The following is a 19,491-nucleotide window of genomic DNA, read 5'->3' as shown; positions in this document are numbered from 1 at the left end:
TAGCCAACAGTAATTTGTGGTTTATCACATCGAAAGCCTTGGAAAGATCCAAAAAAATACCCAAAGCAAAAAACTTATTGTCTAATGCTTTCTGAACATCCTCAATAAATGATTGCAGTGCTGTATGAGTTGATTTATTTTGTCTAAAGCCGTTTTGGGCATCAGATTTCAAAATCTGTTTATTTAAGAAATTCACTACTATGTTATATATTAATGTTTCAAAGATTTTAGAAAAAACAGGTAATAGTGAAATAGGTCTATAATTAGATAATTCTTGAATTCGTCCTCTCTTATGAATAGGGCGAACTTTGGCAATCTTCATCTGATCAGGAAAAATTCCAGTACAAAGAGACAAATTAAAAATAAATGTTAAAGGTTTACAAATAGGTTGAATACTAAATTTTACTAACTTTTCTGGGATTTCATCATAGCCCGCGGTGTATCAAAGATCAGTTGGTTAATCTGCAGTCCAGGTTTTCTAAGTACTTTCCAGAAGCATTAAGGGATCACAAGTGGATCACAGATTTACTCCATGCTTATTCACTCCAGAATTATGAATTTTCTGTTGAATGATAAGAAAATTGCATTGAAATTATATCTGATACTTCTTCAAAAGGCCAGTTTCCTAGGAAGCTGTAAGTAGAATTTTGGGAGGGCATTTGAATGGAGTTTGCTCACCTCAGCAAGAGAACATTGAACATCCTCCTTCCTTTCAGAACTGGATTTTCAGCAGGGGCAGCAAATTTTGATAAAATTTTGTATGACATTATGCTATTGGAGATTACTCCATTCTTGTAGTTTATAATTTTTTACATTCGGTAATGACAGCATGGTGGATGCAGAAACTTTTTTGGTGGGGAGGGCGCTAGTGCCATTATTAAGTTGCATGGCAACCCATGTTAAGCATAGTAATAATACTGTCAGGTCTAAAGGGTTAGCTTGACAAATAATTGTGGGTTATAGATTTGGTGATTGGATTTATTGGATACTCACAAATCATAACTACAATCAATTACAAGGCTCTTAAAGATTACTGTAACTATCACACATAAAATAAAGTCTTCACCGCTTGCTTACTAGTTGTTACTTGGTAACACTTCACCTATTGAATCCTCAAATTTTGACAAATGCAAGGCATTTTATAAAATGCTGGTGAACCTAATAGAGATCCATTACTTCTGTTCATGTCTGCATTTTGCTGGATACATCTGTAATAGCATGGTAACCAAACCCATTGTCCAGCAATGGACGTCTATTCTCATTGACAGTGTAATGCTCAGGAACTTGTTTATCTGACTGTTGCTTAGCAGTGCATCCCAATACTATCCACGGTAACAAAGTGACGAAAGACAGTTATATGATAACTGAATTGAAAATTATAATTAATATTGTAAATATGTTCATTAAATGTATCCAGAAATATTCAGAATGCCATAGTACAAGGACACTGTGTGGAAATTCTGTGCACTCTGGTATAGAATGCACACTTTTAATCTTATTTATCCTCGTTCTGTGAATAGGTCTAAGTCTGCCAACATTCCCGACACCAGGACAGCAGCAGGCAGGTTCTACAGGAGTGGATCCAGCAGTTGCAGCATATCAGCAGAACTTGCAACGTGCATTCTTGCAGTCAGCAATGGCACAGAACATTCAGATCCAGCAACAGCTGCTTGCACAGAATCAGGCTCTACAGCAGATGCTTGTTCAGCCTCTGGCAACCCAGCAGCAGACCCCAGTGAGTACTGACATATCCTGTACATTTTATCCTGTTCAGTAATGATGAATGACACATTTGTTCTATGTGTTATACACAAGTAAGAAAATTACAGTAATTATTAGAAATAAACACTATAAAATTCATTACACAAATTTACTTTAAGATAATTGTAATACAATATTAATTGTGGGGGGGGAGGGAGAAAGTTTTCTTAGTACACCTTCATTAGAGAAGGTACTGTATGTGGGTGAAATTTAATTAAAATAATTAGAGGGTATTTTTAAAAATGAATGATCTTGTCCTTTGATTTTCATGCAAGAGAACTAGATAGCACTCTTTTACCAATTCCTAAATTTTACCCTTACAAAATCTTGAAGTAAAGAACTGAAGAAAAAACATTCATTCAGGTTGGTGAGATATAAAAGAGACTCTATCCTCAAAATGTAAAATTCATGACTTAGGTGATATGGAATATGTATAGCAAAGGAGGCCATATAAAAAAAAATATAAGGTCAGTACACGAACTTGTCTTACAAAACACATTCTGTTCTAAAAATTCATCTGCTACATACAAATAAACTTCACTTTAATTTAAAGACAGCTGTTGGAGAATGATGATCTAGAATAATCTTTTATAACAGCAAAGGATCCCCATGCAGAGGCAGCTTAGAATAGATTCACCATAGGCCTGTTAGCTGTAGAAAGCAACTGAAAGGGAACCAGGTGCCTGGGGGGTATAACTGAACCACCTTGTCACTGGGGGACATGAACACAGTGACTTAGACTTTCAGGATTAGGTTTGAATGCAGGGCTGAAACCTTGCTCCGAAAAAAAAAGCTGTTGTGGAATCCAAAGAAGTGAAAACCAGATGCATTCTCACAGAAACGTCTAAGGAAGGCCATGGCTCAAAAAGAGCTTTTTTGTCCAGTGATGATGATGAATAGTAAAGGGTGATCCACTCATAGGTATTATAATGAAAAATCAATTGTGATGGATGGGAACTATTTTTAGATAAAAACCACAGAACTAACTAATGCTGCTGAGTACAGTATGCAGCAAAGATAGGAGGTAAACATATGTGCAGCTTGGCTTGTTTCTGTTGTAGCTAAAATTCATTATTTGTGCTGAAGAATAAATATTACTGTCTAAAATACATTAGCATGAAAATTCATTGTGTCCTTTCTGTTTTTTTCTTTTCGTCCCCCCTTGTACAGTGTATAACGATGGGTGAACATTATTGGTGGCTGCCAGCACCAGTTTTGAAGTGCTGCTGCATGAGTACCATCTTGCTTTATATATGTGCTGTGAATAAAGATAATGTGAATTTTTCTCTGATGTGGAATGCATGTGTACTTGACTGAATGGTAATAATGTGACAGCTAACTTTTAACATAATAATATTTTCACAGTGGCATGATCCTAGATCCTTATGATTCTGTTCAAGAACAGTGTTCTCCAGTGTTTATTGCTACATGGAACACCAAACCCTTAATTGATTCATCACATTCTAATGCTGTAATTTAGTTAATAATGAAGTTGAGAGATGATCTTCAATTGACTATTTGAAGACCAGAGGATGAGGAGAACTTTTAAGCATTACAAAGAGGAAGTAACAGAGAATGGAAAAAGCTACATTTTTAAATATCAGAGTGATCAAATTACAGTGACTCACATGGATGATACGTGTGGAACATAATGGGAGTGTAAAAATATTAGTAAGAAACCTGAAGAGAAGATAGCGGTTGGGAGACCTTTGGCATAGATATGACAATAATACTGTGGTGTACAGACCCATTGCTAGGCAACAACCATGAAACAAGCAACAAGACAAAAGCCATTACTAGGCAGTGGACAGTGTGCCAATGGACTAGCTGGAAAGCAGTGTTTTCTGCGGGTTGCGCATGGATGACTGTGTATGCAACAATTGATTCAACAGTGAGGAGCGGTGTTTGCTATGCCATCTGTGCCAAGGGGTTAGAAGTGGGACAAAGTTTAGAGATTAATTGTTGTGGGATATTTGCTGGACAGTAAGGATGTAAGCAGAGTACTTTGTCAGGATCTGTTACTAAGAAATAACTAGTGAAGATATAGAAGATTTTATGTGTGCTGTAGTTACAATGTTCTTTAGAGTATGTAGATCAGTGAGGCTGTTATATTTACTTGTAGTTATGAGATGTGTTTATAAGTGGTCTGTGAATCAAGTCACCAGTCCAAACTCTGTCTATAGTCACTCATACATGTGACAATATTATAAACAATTTTCGAGAAGGAGTGTGTGAGGATATGAATTGGATTTATCTGGCTTAGCATTGTGTCCCTAAAAGATTCTAGTGAAAATGGTAATGAAGCTTCAGGTGGCATAGTCTCAGGAAGAACTCTGCAACATGGTGTTAGTTTAGTTTGTTTAGTTCATTTTATGGTGCCTGCTGATCACAAACTGTGATGATGATATAACGTCTGTCATTTGTACAGCTACTGAAATAAATGATTTGTTAGAAGTTGGTAAGACGTTTGGCTGTGCAAAACATTTCCTTATCAGAAAATTGGAAATAATACTGCAATAAACACCCAGTTACCTGTTATCCGGGCATCTGTAATTCTCATCAACCCAGTAAAAATTTTAAAGAACATTCACCAAGACAAATCTATTATATGCATATTGTAATGTGTATGAGTGACTAAAGATAAGGTTTGGACTGGTAATTGGTTTTATTGACTGCTTACAAATCGTAATTATAAGTAACTATAATGCTGTTGGTAATTCACACGCTCTATAATTCAGTACAGCACACATTAAGACACAGTCTGCTGTGTCTTTGCCAGTCATTTCCGGGTAACAGCTTCCAATGGCAGATATTTCTCTTACTCTCAGTTCCAGAACTATCTCCATGCATCAGCTTACAACTTCTAACAGCAGCAGCTCACAATGACCAAACTGCTGTAATCCTCTAACTAACAGCTCACCAATCAACTTTGTTCACTCCACTGTACTCAACTGCACTGTACTCACTAACTGCACTGAACTTGGTTGGTCGAATGATATAGCCTCAGAGTGGACCCACAGAAGATGCTGCATACAACACCTCTTCTATTGTTGTCTGACATCACCTTGTACGTGATGTGTTCCTCTGTTGCCTGTGTACAGGCCATTACCTAGCAATGGGTCTAAATGCTACAATATATGTATCCAGTATGTCTTACAACTGGTTGTCATTAGCAGTGCAACTCATTATTCTTCCACATACAGTTGTCATTTCAGTAGAGGTTAGTTACTTTTGTGATCAAATTGCCTTATGTGAATTATCCAAAATATTCACTCATTCATTCACTATGTCAACTAAGAATACTCCCATGCAAAAATTAAAGCACAACCCCCTTGTTTTGATTTTATATTGGATTTCTACAAAAGTTTCATCATGCAACCAACAGACTCAAGTAACTAACTAACTGTAACTAACTGTATATGCTGGATAATTCTGATTTTAAGTGCAATTGATTTAGTAATTTCTTCACAATTTATTCAATTCATTTAGCCTAAAGTATTTATAAAAATGGGTTAAGACTGAGACAGATAGGCTTTATTTCTATTCTGGCCTCTGTCTGCAAAGGAGGTGACATGTGTTGTTCAAAAAATGGAAAACTCTCATGATTTGATAGTAGATGGGGTGGGTTGTATGGGACAGGATATGCAAGTCACACATTATGTGGAGATTTGTATAGTTCAAAGTGACAAAAATCTGCATCCAAATAATCTAGGATCAATTAAATGATTTAAAATCAGTAAATAATCCACCATAGCCTGTATACACTTTGTAGAGTTCAAACTGGAGATTACTATTCTGGAGGAACCACAAATTTTATTGTTCACTTGCTGAACGTTATTTTTAACGATTAATACGATTCGATAATTTCTTCTGAAGCAGATCATAGAGCATGCTGCCCATATGAGGCCATATGCAAACTACTATCAGGTTTACTTAATGATTATTATATGTTTCTGTAAGTTCTACTATTTGCATAAAATTGTGTAATCTTTTCTATATTATTATGTTCTGTTATTAGTCTTGTGCATATACGTATGTCAGTAGACAAACCATGAAACTCAAGATTTGAGTTTGCTTCTTACCTAAGAGTGTAATGACAACTTGAGGTCTTTGTTACTATATTCTTTAATCAAGTTTTGAGGAAGGTCTCTAACCTGTACATAATCTGTTTTCTGAAATTATTAAATGAATTCAGTAAAATGCAGAGATCAAAATAATGAGATCTTTATGCTTAATTTCTTACCATTACTTTCATTCTCCCACCATGGGTAGCCATATTGATAAATTGTATATTAGCAAGACACAATAAGTATATTTTGTACTCTCATTATGTAGTTAATTATTCTATTGGAAATTTGAACATCTAAGACAGATAGTAGGAAACACTTGTAACTTTTGTTCAGTTCAACACTTCATAAAATTACCCTGTGTTTGAAGGTTGTGGAGATGTATTTAGTTCAGCTTTTACTTGAAGGTTTCCATTCCAGTTTTTTTTCTGTACAAAACTTGTGGAATAATGATTTAACTTCTCTTGTACTTACCACCTATTTAAAGAAATTACTTGTTACATTTTGTTAAGTTGTGCAAACATTTCTTTATCATAAGATTATTATTAATACTACTTAGCTAGTCATTTCCAGTTTATACATTTAGCCTCAGGCATGTACAGAAATGGGTTATGGCCAAGATAGATAGGTTTCATTTCTCTTCTGGCCTCTGTCTGTGAAAGAGGTGACATGTGACGCATGATTATTCTAGGGTATGCACGTGCTCAGCATGTCAGGAGCTGCTCCTTCTTCTCTCTCCCACCAGATGGCAGGGCTGATGCAGCCCCCAACATTCGATACGCTAGGCAGGAACTCGAAGGTACTTACTGACAGCATGTTCTGCCTCTACTCAATGTCTTCTTCAGTTCCAGTTGTCTTTCACTTGAGTCCATACTTTCATTTGTATTCTGGAGTAGGAAGTTTATTATATATTGTTCTACTAATTGTAGTAATATATATATGTTCTTTTATCTAGTTCCACAACCTACACTTTTGGGAGATAATGAGGAGTTTTAGGTTAATGTGGGATGGGAATTTTAAGTGAGTGTACTGATAGGCTAGCCAATCACAGTGACCATGCTTTCTATGGCATAAAATATCTTACTCAAATGCTGGGATCACGGGTTCAAATCCCACTCAAGTCATGGATATTTGTCTGTGTTTATTGCGTGTTTTTATTGCCTTGTGTAGGTATCAGCCTTGCATCAGGCTGATCCTCCATCCAAGGAGTCCTACCAACTGTCAGAGATTAAGAAACTAAATTGAAATGAAATGTTTCATGGATGCCCTATGCTCCAAGATGGAGCAACAAGAATAGACAGACAGACAGACACACAGACACACAGAAGAATGGAAGGAAGGATGAATGAATGGGTGCATAGGTGGACGGGTGATGGATGGATGGATGGATGGATGGATGGATACTGACTGGCTATAGCTTGAACTACAGAGAATTCATTCCTCCTAGGGGCAGAGATACTTCTTTAACCACCACCTCAAGAACAGCTGTGGTGCTCACTGAGCCTCCTATGTAATTGTTAAATAGGTGTATTCCTTTTGAATGAAACAACTGCAGAGTGAAGCTGACCAGTCACCCCTGCCTAGTGCCAAGTTTAAGAATGCATGGGGCTATAATTCCACTCCCCAATGCATCCTAAGAGTGTCATATTCGGTTAAATAAAAGCTTGAGTTTGCAATTTTATGAATGCTGCATCAGGTAGAACTGAAGGTAAAGCACATTTTGACTTTTCTGGCATCATTCTGAAAGGAATGGAAAATAAAAAGTTGGTGCAAAGAATGTTCATACTTTCTCATATATGATTGACCTTGACTGCATTACCATGGAAGAAAAATTAAGTTTTGTTTGGTAGACTGAATAACAATGAAATCTATGTGGTTGGTAAAGCAGGTTTTAACAAAATTGATGTTGTGCATTTGGCTCCTAGTGTGCATACCATTATTTTTCTGGAAATAGCACCTCTGCCATTTCATGTAGGAAGATTGTCTCCACAGTTACTGAAATATAATAAAAATCATTAGATGTCTTCAACAAAATGACCATTTTGTTTTTGGAACCCATATGTAGGGTCCATATATTTAGAGCTAAAGTGTTCATATCCACTGGGCACTGACTTGTAATGGATAAGTTTTTAAATACCAAATATTAGCAAAATCCATGCTAGTAAGACACACATCTATGTATTCATATGGACAGACAGACAACATTCAAAAACTCACTTTTCATATTCAGGGAGGCCAAAAATGCATAAATTCTTCAAAATGTATGCATGACTTTATTCACAATCATAGAGTTTTCTTGTAGTGAACATGTTACATATATGAGAAAGTAAAATGATAATACAGATAGGTAACAGCAAAAATTTTATGATTATTAATGCTATATAGTAATAGTACTGCTTATATTATTTTATTGTAAGTACAATTGTACTGGTCATGAGTCCATTCATTACTGCTAGTATTGGAACAGACGAACACAAACAAAGTGGAAGATTGGACAGTGATGGGAACAATGCACTGTTGTACAGATTATGGACAAGGTATTTATTACAGTTTTCAGTGTTTACAAAGTCATGTGCTACTAGTTACTAATGTTTTAATTACATACACTATTTCTGATGAGAACAGTCAAATTAAACATAGTTCTATAAACACACATTATACAAGTATTATTACTGTAAATATTATGGAAGGATAAAGAGAAAGTTGTCCCTGTGTTTAACTAATTATGCACTACGCCATGAAGTCATATAGGGGAGTGGATGTATAAATCCACATTTTCTTGACCTTATCATTAGTTGGAGGTGAGTGGTCAGCTTGACGCCCTGGCTGCTTTACCCCTGGGAAAAGTGCTCCCAGTACCCATTGGATAGGAGGCTGGGTGGACCCCAGAGCTGGTCTGGATGATGTGTAGAAGAGAAAATTCTTGACCCTACAGGGACTCAAACTCCAACTCCTTGGTCATCCAGCCCTTAGCCAGTTGCTACACCCACTGCGCTACCCCGGGAAAATAGTTTGAACCTGTTTAGTTTTGAATGCCTATAGTGCATGTCATGATTCCAATATAAATCAAGATTTCTTACTTTGGAATACTTTGAAGTGTAACCTCACATTTTAATTTCTTAATGAATGAGAGTATTTCAGTAACCTAAAGTACATTTTGAAACTAACAGCTGTACATATTTATAATTTATTTTAAGATAAGAAGCATGGTCATCTTCAATCATCTTATGCAGTTCATTGCCTGGAGTAATATTTTACATTTATTTAGTTCCGAACTTGGCCTACCTCCAAACATTTTCATGACTAAAAATCTCTAGCATGTCTGAAGGTTTTTATTGTAATTGGATTAACAGTTATTTAATGAATGAATTGCTGTTAGAACAATGTGCTTGTATTTTTTTAGGTATCTTTCCGAGAGCCAGAGAATGGAGAACTGTGGTCAACGGAAAAACGAGTCGGTTCTAATGTCACAATGCCTGCCATGTCAGCAAGCATGCCACTTCAGCAACAGATTCCTGCACCTCCCCTCCCTCCAAAGTCCCATTTTAATGCTGCTTCACCATACCAGCAGCAAAGTCCAAGCTTCATAAAACAAGAGACTACAGTCAAAGCACAGGTAATTCAACATTAGTCAGGAAGTATTAGTGTATGTTCGTCAGAAGTTAACATACCTAAGCAGTGAAGTTCAAGTTTAGATTAGTAGCTTCAATATTTTGATAAGAAAAGCCTTCTCTAAAAAAGGTTAAGATAGAAAACTACTGCAGTAAAGGATAACAAGTATTAACTGGCCTCCAATTTGTCTTATATTAAGCAAAACAGCAGTAGTGAAATATGTAATGAGGAATTTCACATTTTGTATGCTTCACCATATACTTAAGGATGATGTAATCAGGATTGGTGAAACATATAACAGGTATGAGGAGATGAGGAATGTATACAAAATTTTAGGCAGGAAACCTGAAAGGAAAGTTTAGTCCTAAATGGGAGGACAATATGGAAATGAATGCTACAGAAATACAAGTTAAAAGTGTGGACTGAATTTATTAGGCTCAGAATATGGTCCAATGGTAAATTCTTGTAAGCATGTTGATGGAACTTCAGTTTCCACAAAAATGCAGTGGATTTCTTGAAGTAATGAGTGATTAATAGCTTTTAAAAAACTTTTCTCCATAGATTAATTTAGTTGAGATTGACAGCATCACATTCAGTTATACTGGAAATAATTTGGCAGAATTTAGAATCCTGCATGTGATATATTTAGAATATGTGGTTGTGTATTAATTGCAAATTTGCCATTAAAATATATTTTTAATATGAATAACAATTAAATCATTAATGGTTGGTTGTAGTGTAGGCACTCATGTATTAAAATAAATCTGAATCATCAGGGTTAAGTTTTTGACCCAGCCTTAGTGAAGAAATTTGGAGTAATAATTTAAAACAATGCAGAAAATATATACTGAACCCGAGTCATAATGAAAATGCAAGACCGTTTTAGGTTTAATTGGTATAGTAGGAATATAGTTATAAGATTAGGTAACCTGCTGGTGGTAACACTCTGAGAGTCTTGAAGAATGGAGTTGTTTAATAACAGGTTCTTCGTTCCCAGTCACCCCCAAACCAGCTCCGTCTGTCTCCCACTCGGAAGCTCAGCCCTACCAAGAGTCCAGGTTCAGGCACCCCTCAGGCAGCCTTCACCAATGTGCTGAGTGAACTCAAATCCAGGAGGAGCTCCACAGAATCTGGGTACTCTAACAAGGTAGGCAGTCATTTTTTAGTTAACAGGTACAGCATCTGATTTATCTTTGTGTAGTGAGCATGTTTGAAATACTTTCACAGGGGTTACTGTCCTTCAGCATATTGGACTGATTACTGTAGTGAAACTAGAATTTTGAATTAATATAGAAAATTTGTAGAGGTTTAAAATTTCAATCAAGGGACTTCAAAATTACTGCAGTTTCCATTGATATATGCTATTTTCAGTCTGTCTTTCTTGTTACTTTTTCTCTTTCCTGTTATCCTGTCCCCATGTCATTTTTTGACATGTCAGTGAAAACTTAGCAGTAGAGAAAACGTAATAAAAAATCTGAAACTTCATTGAATCCAAGTATATCAGTACAGTTGGTATTTTCAAGAAGGGTTCAAATCTCAGGCCTGCAACCAGTCATCCTAACAGGGATTTTTGATGTTTTACCAGTCCAGGTAAATATGATGACAGTCCCTCAAATTAGGCAATAACTACTTTCTTTCATGTCTTTCCTGAATTCTTATTTGCCATCATCCTGCCACTTGGCACTGTATAATCTGAATTGTGGACACCGTCATTAAATAAATTATAAGTAAATGTATGACTATTTTAATATCATAATTATGATTTCTGTTTTTGCTTACAGATAAATTCTTCAGGAGCTGCACCTCCTCCTCCCCCTCCTATGCCTCCGCCACCAGAACATATGGATCCATCAGAAACACGCCCCTTTCTGGATCCTTATGGCCGAGCAAAGACAGTAAGAATTGGCAAGTGGCGATGGCCTCCTCCAAAATCTGAACAAGATGAAAGTTCAGACAGCTTCCTGCAGTTCAAGATGAGACAGCACCAGCGCAAAACAACACCACAGCAGCAGCTGCATTCACAGGTTTGTTTAGTATTCAAAGAGGCTGAAATTAAGCTACAGAAATTTCACTTAATTTTATTATAAATTATCATTCGTGTGTTTCTTTCAGCAGTTCTTTCATGTGAAAATGATATTATCTTATGTTGAGGCCAAATGGTTATCACTCATGTTTCATTTTTGGAAGGTGCTACTTGATTCTGAACCTTAATGCCCAATATCCCAACAGAATTTTGATGGTTTACCTCTGTCCTTCCATGCAGATGCCATGAAGTTATGACAGCTTCCTTATATATCCCTTTCAACCATTAATCAAAATCAACATGTCATTCAGCATTATGCTACATAATGAATACAGTTAAAAAGGCATTGTTAAGTAAACTAATAAATAAATTAAAATCCCTGTTTTTTTATTTTTATTTTTATTGCTATTGCTTTCAAAAAAGGTTACAAATTTCACGTTCATTTACTTTTATTTTTTAAGCTGATTTGGAAAATGATTGGTTCTATATGTCTGCTTAAGAAATGCTTTCAATGGGAAGAGTTCTATCTTTTGTGATATAATGCAGGCTTTGATTGCTTCCAGCTTTATGCTGGTTTCTTGCTTGGGTTACTCCTCAAGCACTCAGAGAACCTCAAATCCTACTATTTCCAGTTTGTATGGTTAGAGACATGACAGTTTCTGTGGCATTTTTGCCATTTTAGAATATTGTAGTTTGTTGTAATAATGTAGTTCACTGCATGTATTTAAATAATTTATTATTGATTTAACTGAAAGGTTCCAGTGTGGCTACAAACACAATAAAGTAAGCCCAAACTGTTTATCGTAATGTCATGCAAGGGAGATTACTTAAATGAATTTAAGTATCTTCAAAAGTTTACCTATATTGTGTATAGGATGGGACTTCTGGGTGGGTATGAAATCAAGAAGTTTCAAAGCATCTTCTGAGGAGAATGTAAGTCATCAATTCTTCAGACAGGTTACATACATGTGCTTTGTTATTAATAGTCCTGACAATTGCATTTATTGGATATTCATGGAGGTACACCATTTTTGTAGGAATTTGGTGAGCTGTCAGAAGGAATTGAATGGGAAGAATTTGAAATCAGTGGGTCTCCTGGTGGAGTCAGTCATGAGCGATCACCAGGTAGTGCTGGCATTAGTAGGAAAGATAGTCGGTCTGGCAATGTGGGTCACCACAGAGTGCTGGATGGAAAAGACAAGAATGCAGTCAGGTAAGGATGATTATCTTCTCCACAGTATAGCACACATTTTGCTCTCCAGTTTACCTTTTTACATATTTTTTATTGCTAGTGGGGTGGGACTAAGTCCTTTGTACTGTGGCCACTTCTGGTCTATTGTACCAGCCCCAGATGATAGGTGAGGATGATTGTGGAGTAACTGGTGGAATGAAGATTGGCAAGGGAAACCGAAGTACTTGGAGAAAACTTGCCCCAGCGCCACTTTGTCCACCATAAATCCCACTTAACCAGACCCGAGATCAAACCCAGGCCACCGCGGTAGGAAGCCAGTGACTAACTGTTTGAGCTATGGTGTGGCCTACCTTTTTACATAAGTGTCAAGGAATTCCTAATATGTATATATCATTCTTCCACTGTTTTTTCTGGATATGAAAGTTCTTAATCAATTCTTAATTTCCTCGTTCACTTCTGCTACTTTCTGTACAACATTGACTGATATAATTACATCCAGTTATTTTGAATTTTAGTGTTTGTGTGCTGATCTGGTTTATTGATATGGCATGTACATTGTTTTTACAGAGCATTTGAAGTTGGGGCAGCTCGACCGAGCCCAGGCAGTATAGGCAAGCTTCACATCAGTAGCGAAATGCGAACAAAACTTGAAATGGTCACTGCCAATCATAGTCTCAGGTAGCTATATGTACAAAAACACACAGACTGCACCACCACAATTTGAATGTTGTATGTTTTTATGAAAATTACAGTATATTTTATTCTGTAAAATTTTATGTCTGAGAATTTACTCATAGCAAATAGCCATTATTGCTACATTTCTTAAACTTGAGTAAGAGAAAGTAAACCTATACTTCTGTAAACAGTTAACAGCAATACTCAGCTCATTTGACTGTTTTTCCTGTCACTGGGTCACTGACTTCATGTATTTTAGAAAAGTGGATTGTATAGTCAGAAAGAGTGAAAATTCATATACTTTTTTTTTTTGTTTTAAAATCTTCAGAATAAAAGCGGTATTTAATGTTTATTGCATGTATGAATCTTTTATACTTTTGTCTCCTGTCTCCATTGTAACATGTGTTTCTGCTCTTTCCATCTGGCTTTATAGTTAAGATTTGAGGTTTTCACAGCTGGGACTATGAAGAATGCCATCTTCTGGGATGTGGCGCTGCATAGATAGGTATACCTACATGGCGCAACATCCAAGAAGATGCATTCTTCAACTTTATATTTCACTCTATCTCAAAGTGTTCTGTTAAGGTAGTAAAGTAACAATCTTGGACTAAGATGTTGATAATATGTACCCATTTTCTGTTACCATTGTGATTTATTTGTAAAGATATATCTTAAAGTTCTTTTTAATTTTGTTTCCTTTTCTTATTGCTTAATATAATATTCTAACCATAAATCTGATTCTCACGACTCAAGTATTAGAGAAAGACATGTAAAAAGCCACAATATAAAGTAACATGTTGTAACTGATCACACAGCTATTGCAGCTGGCATCCAGCTACAAACTCCATCCTTCTTCAATGTGTTGGGTGTATGGGGTATGAAGATTGGGTGAGGAGAATGTATGATAAGGTATTAGTTAGGGCTTGAAAAGGTATTCCTGTGATGGTAATGTCTTATCAGATCCTCCCTTTCCTTTCTTTTGGTACATTGTGATTGTTCAAATTACTGATAGAGCAGTTGATTTAGCAACAAGGCATGTTTGAATTGGCATTGAATCAGGAATGGGAGATTAATTTAATTGTGACTGAATAAACCAAGACTTTGCTTGGTGAACATTTATTTACTTCTTTCTCTGCCAATTTAATATTTGTTGATTACATTAATACAATTTATGGTCCGAATCGTTAACTGAGAAGTGTACATTGATTTGGCTAACACAGGTAATACTTCTAAATATATAATAATATTTTGAAAAGTTTGATGACTGTTCCCCCTTGCTATCTTTTAATGAAAACTTGGTCTTGCACACACTGAACTTCTACCACCCTTAATTTTCAAACACTTATACGTATAGTGACATAGTTTTATTCTGATATAAAATATATGAATTCTGCCTCACTCAAATTAAAACTTCTTTCTAATTGGTTAGTGACACAAATGGGTGAACACATGAACCTCATGCAATCCAGTCACTGCAGACCTCAAGTTGCCAATTATAATAATAGATACAAAGTGCTATCGGGAAGTTCCATGGCTGTTATTGTTATGACTGCCTTGGAGAAAAAAGATGAGAGGGGAGGGCAAGGTCACATTTCTGCAAGCCTATTGCATCAGTCTGCCATGTGACACCACTCTGTGAACACGCACTGTTTTTACATGAGTGCTTTTTTGACTTCATGTTTCATTTTGTCTGCAATGGATGGCAAAATGAAGCAACGTGTCTGCATCAAGTTTTCCCTGAAGCTTGGTAACTCTGGTACCGAAACCTTTGGAATGCTTCATGAGGCTTTTGGAGAACATTCTTTAAGCTGAACAGCGATTTTTGAATGGCATTCACGTTTCAAGGCTGGTTGAGTGTCAGTTGAAGGTGACAAACGTTCAAGAGAACCAAGCTCAAGCAAACGATAGAAAGTATTGAAAAAATCGAGAACTCATCCACGAAGACCATTGCCAAACAATCCATGAGCTCACAGACACCGTTGGGATAAGTTATGAAGTTTGCCAGGAGACCTTAACAGAAAATTTGAACATGCACCGCATTGCCATGAAATTTGTTCCCTGACTGTTGACAAATGATCAAAAGCAGTGACTCATAAATATGTGTCTCATGCTACAGGAGGAGGCTAATGAGGATCGAACTTTTATCTCTAGGATCATAACAGGTGATGAAAGTTGGATTTACTGTCATGATCCTGAAACAAAGTAACTATCGTTGCAGTGGAAGAGCCCACAATCACCAAGAGCAAAAACGTGCAGAGATCTGGAGTTCAACAAAGAACATGCTCATTGTTTTTTCCAATGTGAAGGGGATTGTTCACCATGAATTTGTTCCTTCTAACAACATGGTCACCTCTGACTTTTATGTGACATTAAAGACTGGAACTTCGGTGCAACCACAACTGGCTCCCTCATCACAACAATGCACCCGCCCACATGATGAGAACCACATCATGTATCACATATTCCTGTGAAAACATTTGTAACTTCCTGCCAACAGCAATAAAGTTAGGTGTCTGTAGTCCAAAATAAAAACTCCTTAGAATTTTGGAATACACTGTTACAGTTATAGCACACCAGATGCTTAGAACTATATCATCCTTTATCCTTAACATATGTTCTAAGCCTTCTGTTTATCATAAAGAGCATAGAAACCTTTCTGAATCTGTTACACATCTTAATAACCTTCAGATATCCTGGGGATAAACCTAGATGCGTGGCNTTGTTTATATTGACATGTTCTAGTCTGTATTTTAACATGTTCTATATCCTATGGTTTGTAACCAGTTTTGTTGGATCTTCTGGAACTCGAAATAAATTACAATTACAATTACAATTACATATGGCTGAAACTGGCACAGTGTATTGTGACTGATGAAGATTTAAAATATTCCAGGGCCAGCAATAAACCGGAGAAGCCTGGTGTGATTCCTTCAAAACGAGATGACACATCTCCAACTAGTCCTCATAGGCCTGTAAAGAAACTTGAGGACAACAGAAGACTCATGCTGGAGCAGCAGTTGGGTGAGAACCAGCAACCAATTGATTCTCCATTAATATAAGTGTGTAGGAATAAGTTATTTTAACTGCCAAACCTTATGTTTTGTCTCTTCTTGTGAAAGATTCATAAATTATCTTGCAAGGAATAGAAAATATGAAGGGTTATGGATAGGCTTGTAGTGTAGTACAATGAGTTCATGGCTTCCAGATGTTTTTGGTTGTAGTTTTCAGTTAAAAGAAATGTTTCAAATTTGTCCTAGATTACTTATGAGACAGTTTTTAGTCTGATATACTAAATGAAAATGTAAAGCCTATGTCTATGTGTTTGGCCCCTTTTTCAACATTGGAATCATTGGACTGGTTTACACTAAATTTGGCATAAATATTATTTATTGGAGGCCATTCAAACCTCATAATTTATAACTTTCCATTATCAAAAATGATAGCATGGTGGACATACAAATTTGTGAGGTGGCAACGACACTGCCAATGGCCGTGGGGATCCATTGCGCTGACCACACAACACCCGCAACACCCTCTATCCACAAAAGTTGGCACTTTGCCAATAAGCGGCAGTCGCTCAGTATAGTTCACTTGCAGACTCTAGCCATGGAGTTTTTTTTTTTTTTTTTTTNAGCTAGGGTTTTTTTTTTTTTTTTTTTTTTTTTTTTTTTTGGCAACGACACTGCATACCACTGGTTACATGTAGTTGCTGCAGTTCCTGTGAATTATAAATTTGTATTACCAAAATAAGAGTTAATGACATAAGGTTTTTGTCAACATATTTGCAGAGGTAATGCAATTTATACTTTTAATCCCCATTCTGAACATCAGTGAACTTAATAATTCTGTTTACTAAGATACTCATAGTAATTTAATATGGAGTAAACCGTATAATATCCTTGATTATTAACATTGTGTATGATAGAAAACAGAATGAAGGATGAACACTTAATACAAACTAAAATATTTGATTCTATGCAGCTGGAAATTGGGATTCTGTGGACACTGTTGAAGCTGTAACGTCAACCCCACTGCGGGGAGTGAATAAGGAAGAACGCTCTGAAGTGCAACAGACAAATATTGTCCGCAGCCAGGTTAGTGAATTTATTAGCATCATGAAAATTGCTCACAAACTGCTATGAGCCCTATATAGAGGGACAGAGGAGCATTCAAAAGTTCCACATTCTAAACTGTTGAGTCATGTCTCTCACACCAGCTGTCTCAAGGTTTTTCATTGCGTTTACTAAATGAATGATATTTTAAGGGGTGAATTGCTGTCAGAATAAGGTGCTTATATTGTTGAGGTTAAGAAAAGTTGGTTCATAACTTTTCTTAGAAATTTACAGACATAAATCATCCTATCATACAGTTTCTCCATAATCAAAAATATAATAGTTAATTCACTTGATTTTCTTACTAAATACTTTGTTGAATTATTTTCTTCATAAACAGGTAGAACGAATGGAGAAAACAACACCAAGGTATGAAGAAAAATCAAATTTGATAAGTAACAGTACTGCTTGGGATAAGACTGGTATATCCAGCAGCGGCTGGGACAAAGTTGGGATGTCTGGGAGCCCGTGGGATAAACCAGGCATTTCTGGCATTACGTGGGATAAATCAGGAATTATTGGTAGTGGATGGGACAGACCAGGATGGGATAAAGCTCCCATGTCACTTGGTAGTGGCTGGGGTGAGAAGGCTAACAACAACAACAACAGTAACTGGAGACCAGCACCACCCCCTCCCCCTGTCACTCCACACTTCATAGAGACAGCTCTGCCAGCTGCCTCCAGGACCAGCAGCTTCTATTCCCAAGGGTAAGGAGGCTGTACATTTGAACGGGAGCATGTCACAGATTCTGGAAAAGGAATGTTTAAAACATGAGTAAGAGGCTGATTTTGTAATATTCATACTGAACTTCTGCAATGAAAGGAAGGTACAGAATGAGAAAGAATGTTTTATCATAAATGTTGGCATTCATAATTTTATTTATGAATTTACTGTTTGAATAGCTACTCTAATATAATTATTTTTGATTTTGTGAAATACGTATAGTGTGTCATTTTGAGTACTTAATGTCAAGTTGTCTGTACTAGAGCTTTTATTCTTTGAACCATTACTATATCATGGGACAGGAAGACTACTAATGAACAAGGGTCAGGACTAGGGACTGTAGTGTCATATGCTCAGGAGCATCTGCTTAGACTACACACAATGCTAGCTTGGAATTACACTAATTTTAATACATTTATATTGAACATTGACTAAGATTTCAGTCACAAATAATAATACAGCTTGCTACAGTGTTCTAATTAATGTAACTAAATTGTTTATTCTGGAAAGGTTATGAGCTAGGTGAACAAGACTCGTAGGAAAAACAAAAAACAAATATAAATGTTTTTTCTTTTTCCTGAAGTTACCAGTTTTATTTATTTTTTTTTTTTTGAGTGAGCTACTTCACCTCCCTGAACATACTCTACTGCTTAATTTGGTTTTAATTCAGAATCTTAAACTTTTAACAAATAATTTTCCGTTTTAACTTTTATCGTTTTCAAACTTAACCCGATACTGTTTTATTAAAGAATCAACATTGGCTTTATAAATACAAACCAAACACATAGGAATACTATTTAACAATTTCTTTTTTCTTCTTGACCCATGCACCTTTTAAAACAAATCCACTATAATCTACTTTTATTATGTATCAGACCATTCACTGACTTGAAACTTTTTTCAGAGTAACTGTATGAATATTACCAGTTGCATGTAATAAACATTACATTCCACCCATGAAATTTTCAGGTACACTGTGTGTGTGCATTGGTTTGATGAATGTGATTCTGTATTTCCAAATTTCTGATTCATGCCCTTTCCAAAAAAAAATAATTGAAATTCTAGAGCCAGTTTCTTTGTACAACCCTAATTGTAAGTTAAGTAGTAAGGGCACCCATTTCTTGTCCATGCTCTTAAATTGTACTATATTTAAATAATGAACTTTGTTATCTATTGAGAAAGTCATATATATATATATACAGGGTGTCCCAGGATGAATGGACCAAACTTCGGGAGGGTGTTCCTTATGTTAAAGTATGCCGATATAACCCAAAACACCTATGTACAAAGTTGAACGGTTACGGAGATAATGGCCCAAGAAAAGT

General features: G+C 36.1%; 1 protein-coding gene across 1 annotated transcript in view; it reads left to right on the top strand.

Annotated features, from left to right (window-relative positions):
• LOC111867697 (unconventional myosin-XV) overlaps window positions 1–19,491 on the top strand; it is a 177,236-nt gene that overhangs the window by 89,045 nt on the left and 68,700 nt on the right. The window contains exons 31-40 of the mRNA XM_033752782.1: window positions 1,521–1,735; window positions 6,520–6,627; window positions 9,232–9,444; window positions 10,423–10,587; window positions 11,222–11,464; window positions 12,501–12,676; window positions 13,223–13,333; window positions 16,224–16,351; window positions 17,312–17,424; window positions 17,783–18,150. Coding sequence (XP_033608673.1) covers window positions 1,521–1,735; window positions 6,520–6,627; window positions 9,232–9,444; window positions 10,423–10,587; window positions 11,222–11,464; window positions 12,501–12,676; window positions 13,223–13,333; window positions 16,224–16,351; window positions 17,312–17,424; window positions 17,783–18,150 — 1,840 coding nt within the window. The remainder of the gene's footprint in view (window positions 1–1,520; window positions 1,736–6,519; window positions 6,628–9,231; window positions 9,445–10,422; window positions 10,588–11,221; window positions 11,465–12,500; window positions 12,677–13,222; window positions 13,334–16,223; window positions 16,352–17,311; window positions 17,425–17,782; window positions 18,151–19,491) is intronic.

Source organism: Cryptotermes secundus, unplaced genomic scaffold (assembly GCF_002891405.2).
Source record: "Cryptotermes secundus unplaced genomic scaffold, Csec_1.0 scaffold1076, whole genome shotgun sequence".
Lineage (NCBI taxonomy): Eukaryota > Metazoa > Arthropoda > Insecta > Blattodea > Kalotermitidae > Cryptotermes > Cryptotermes secundus.
The sequence above is the reverse complement of the archived record's forward strand: the minus strand, read 5'-3'. Positions and strand labels throughout refer to the sequence as shown.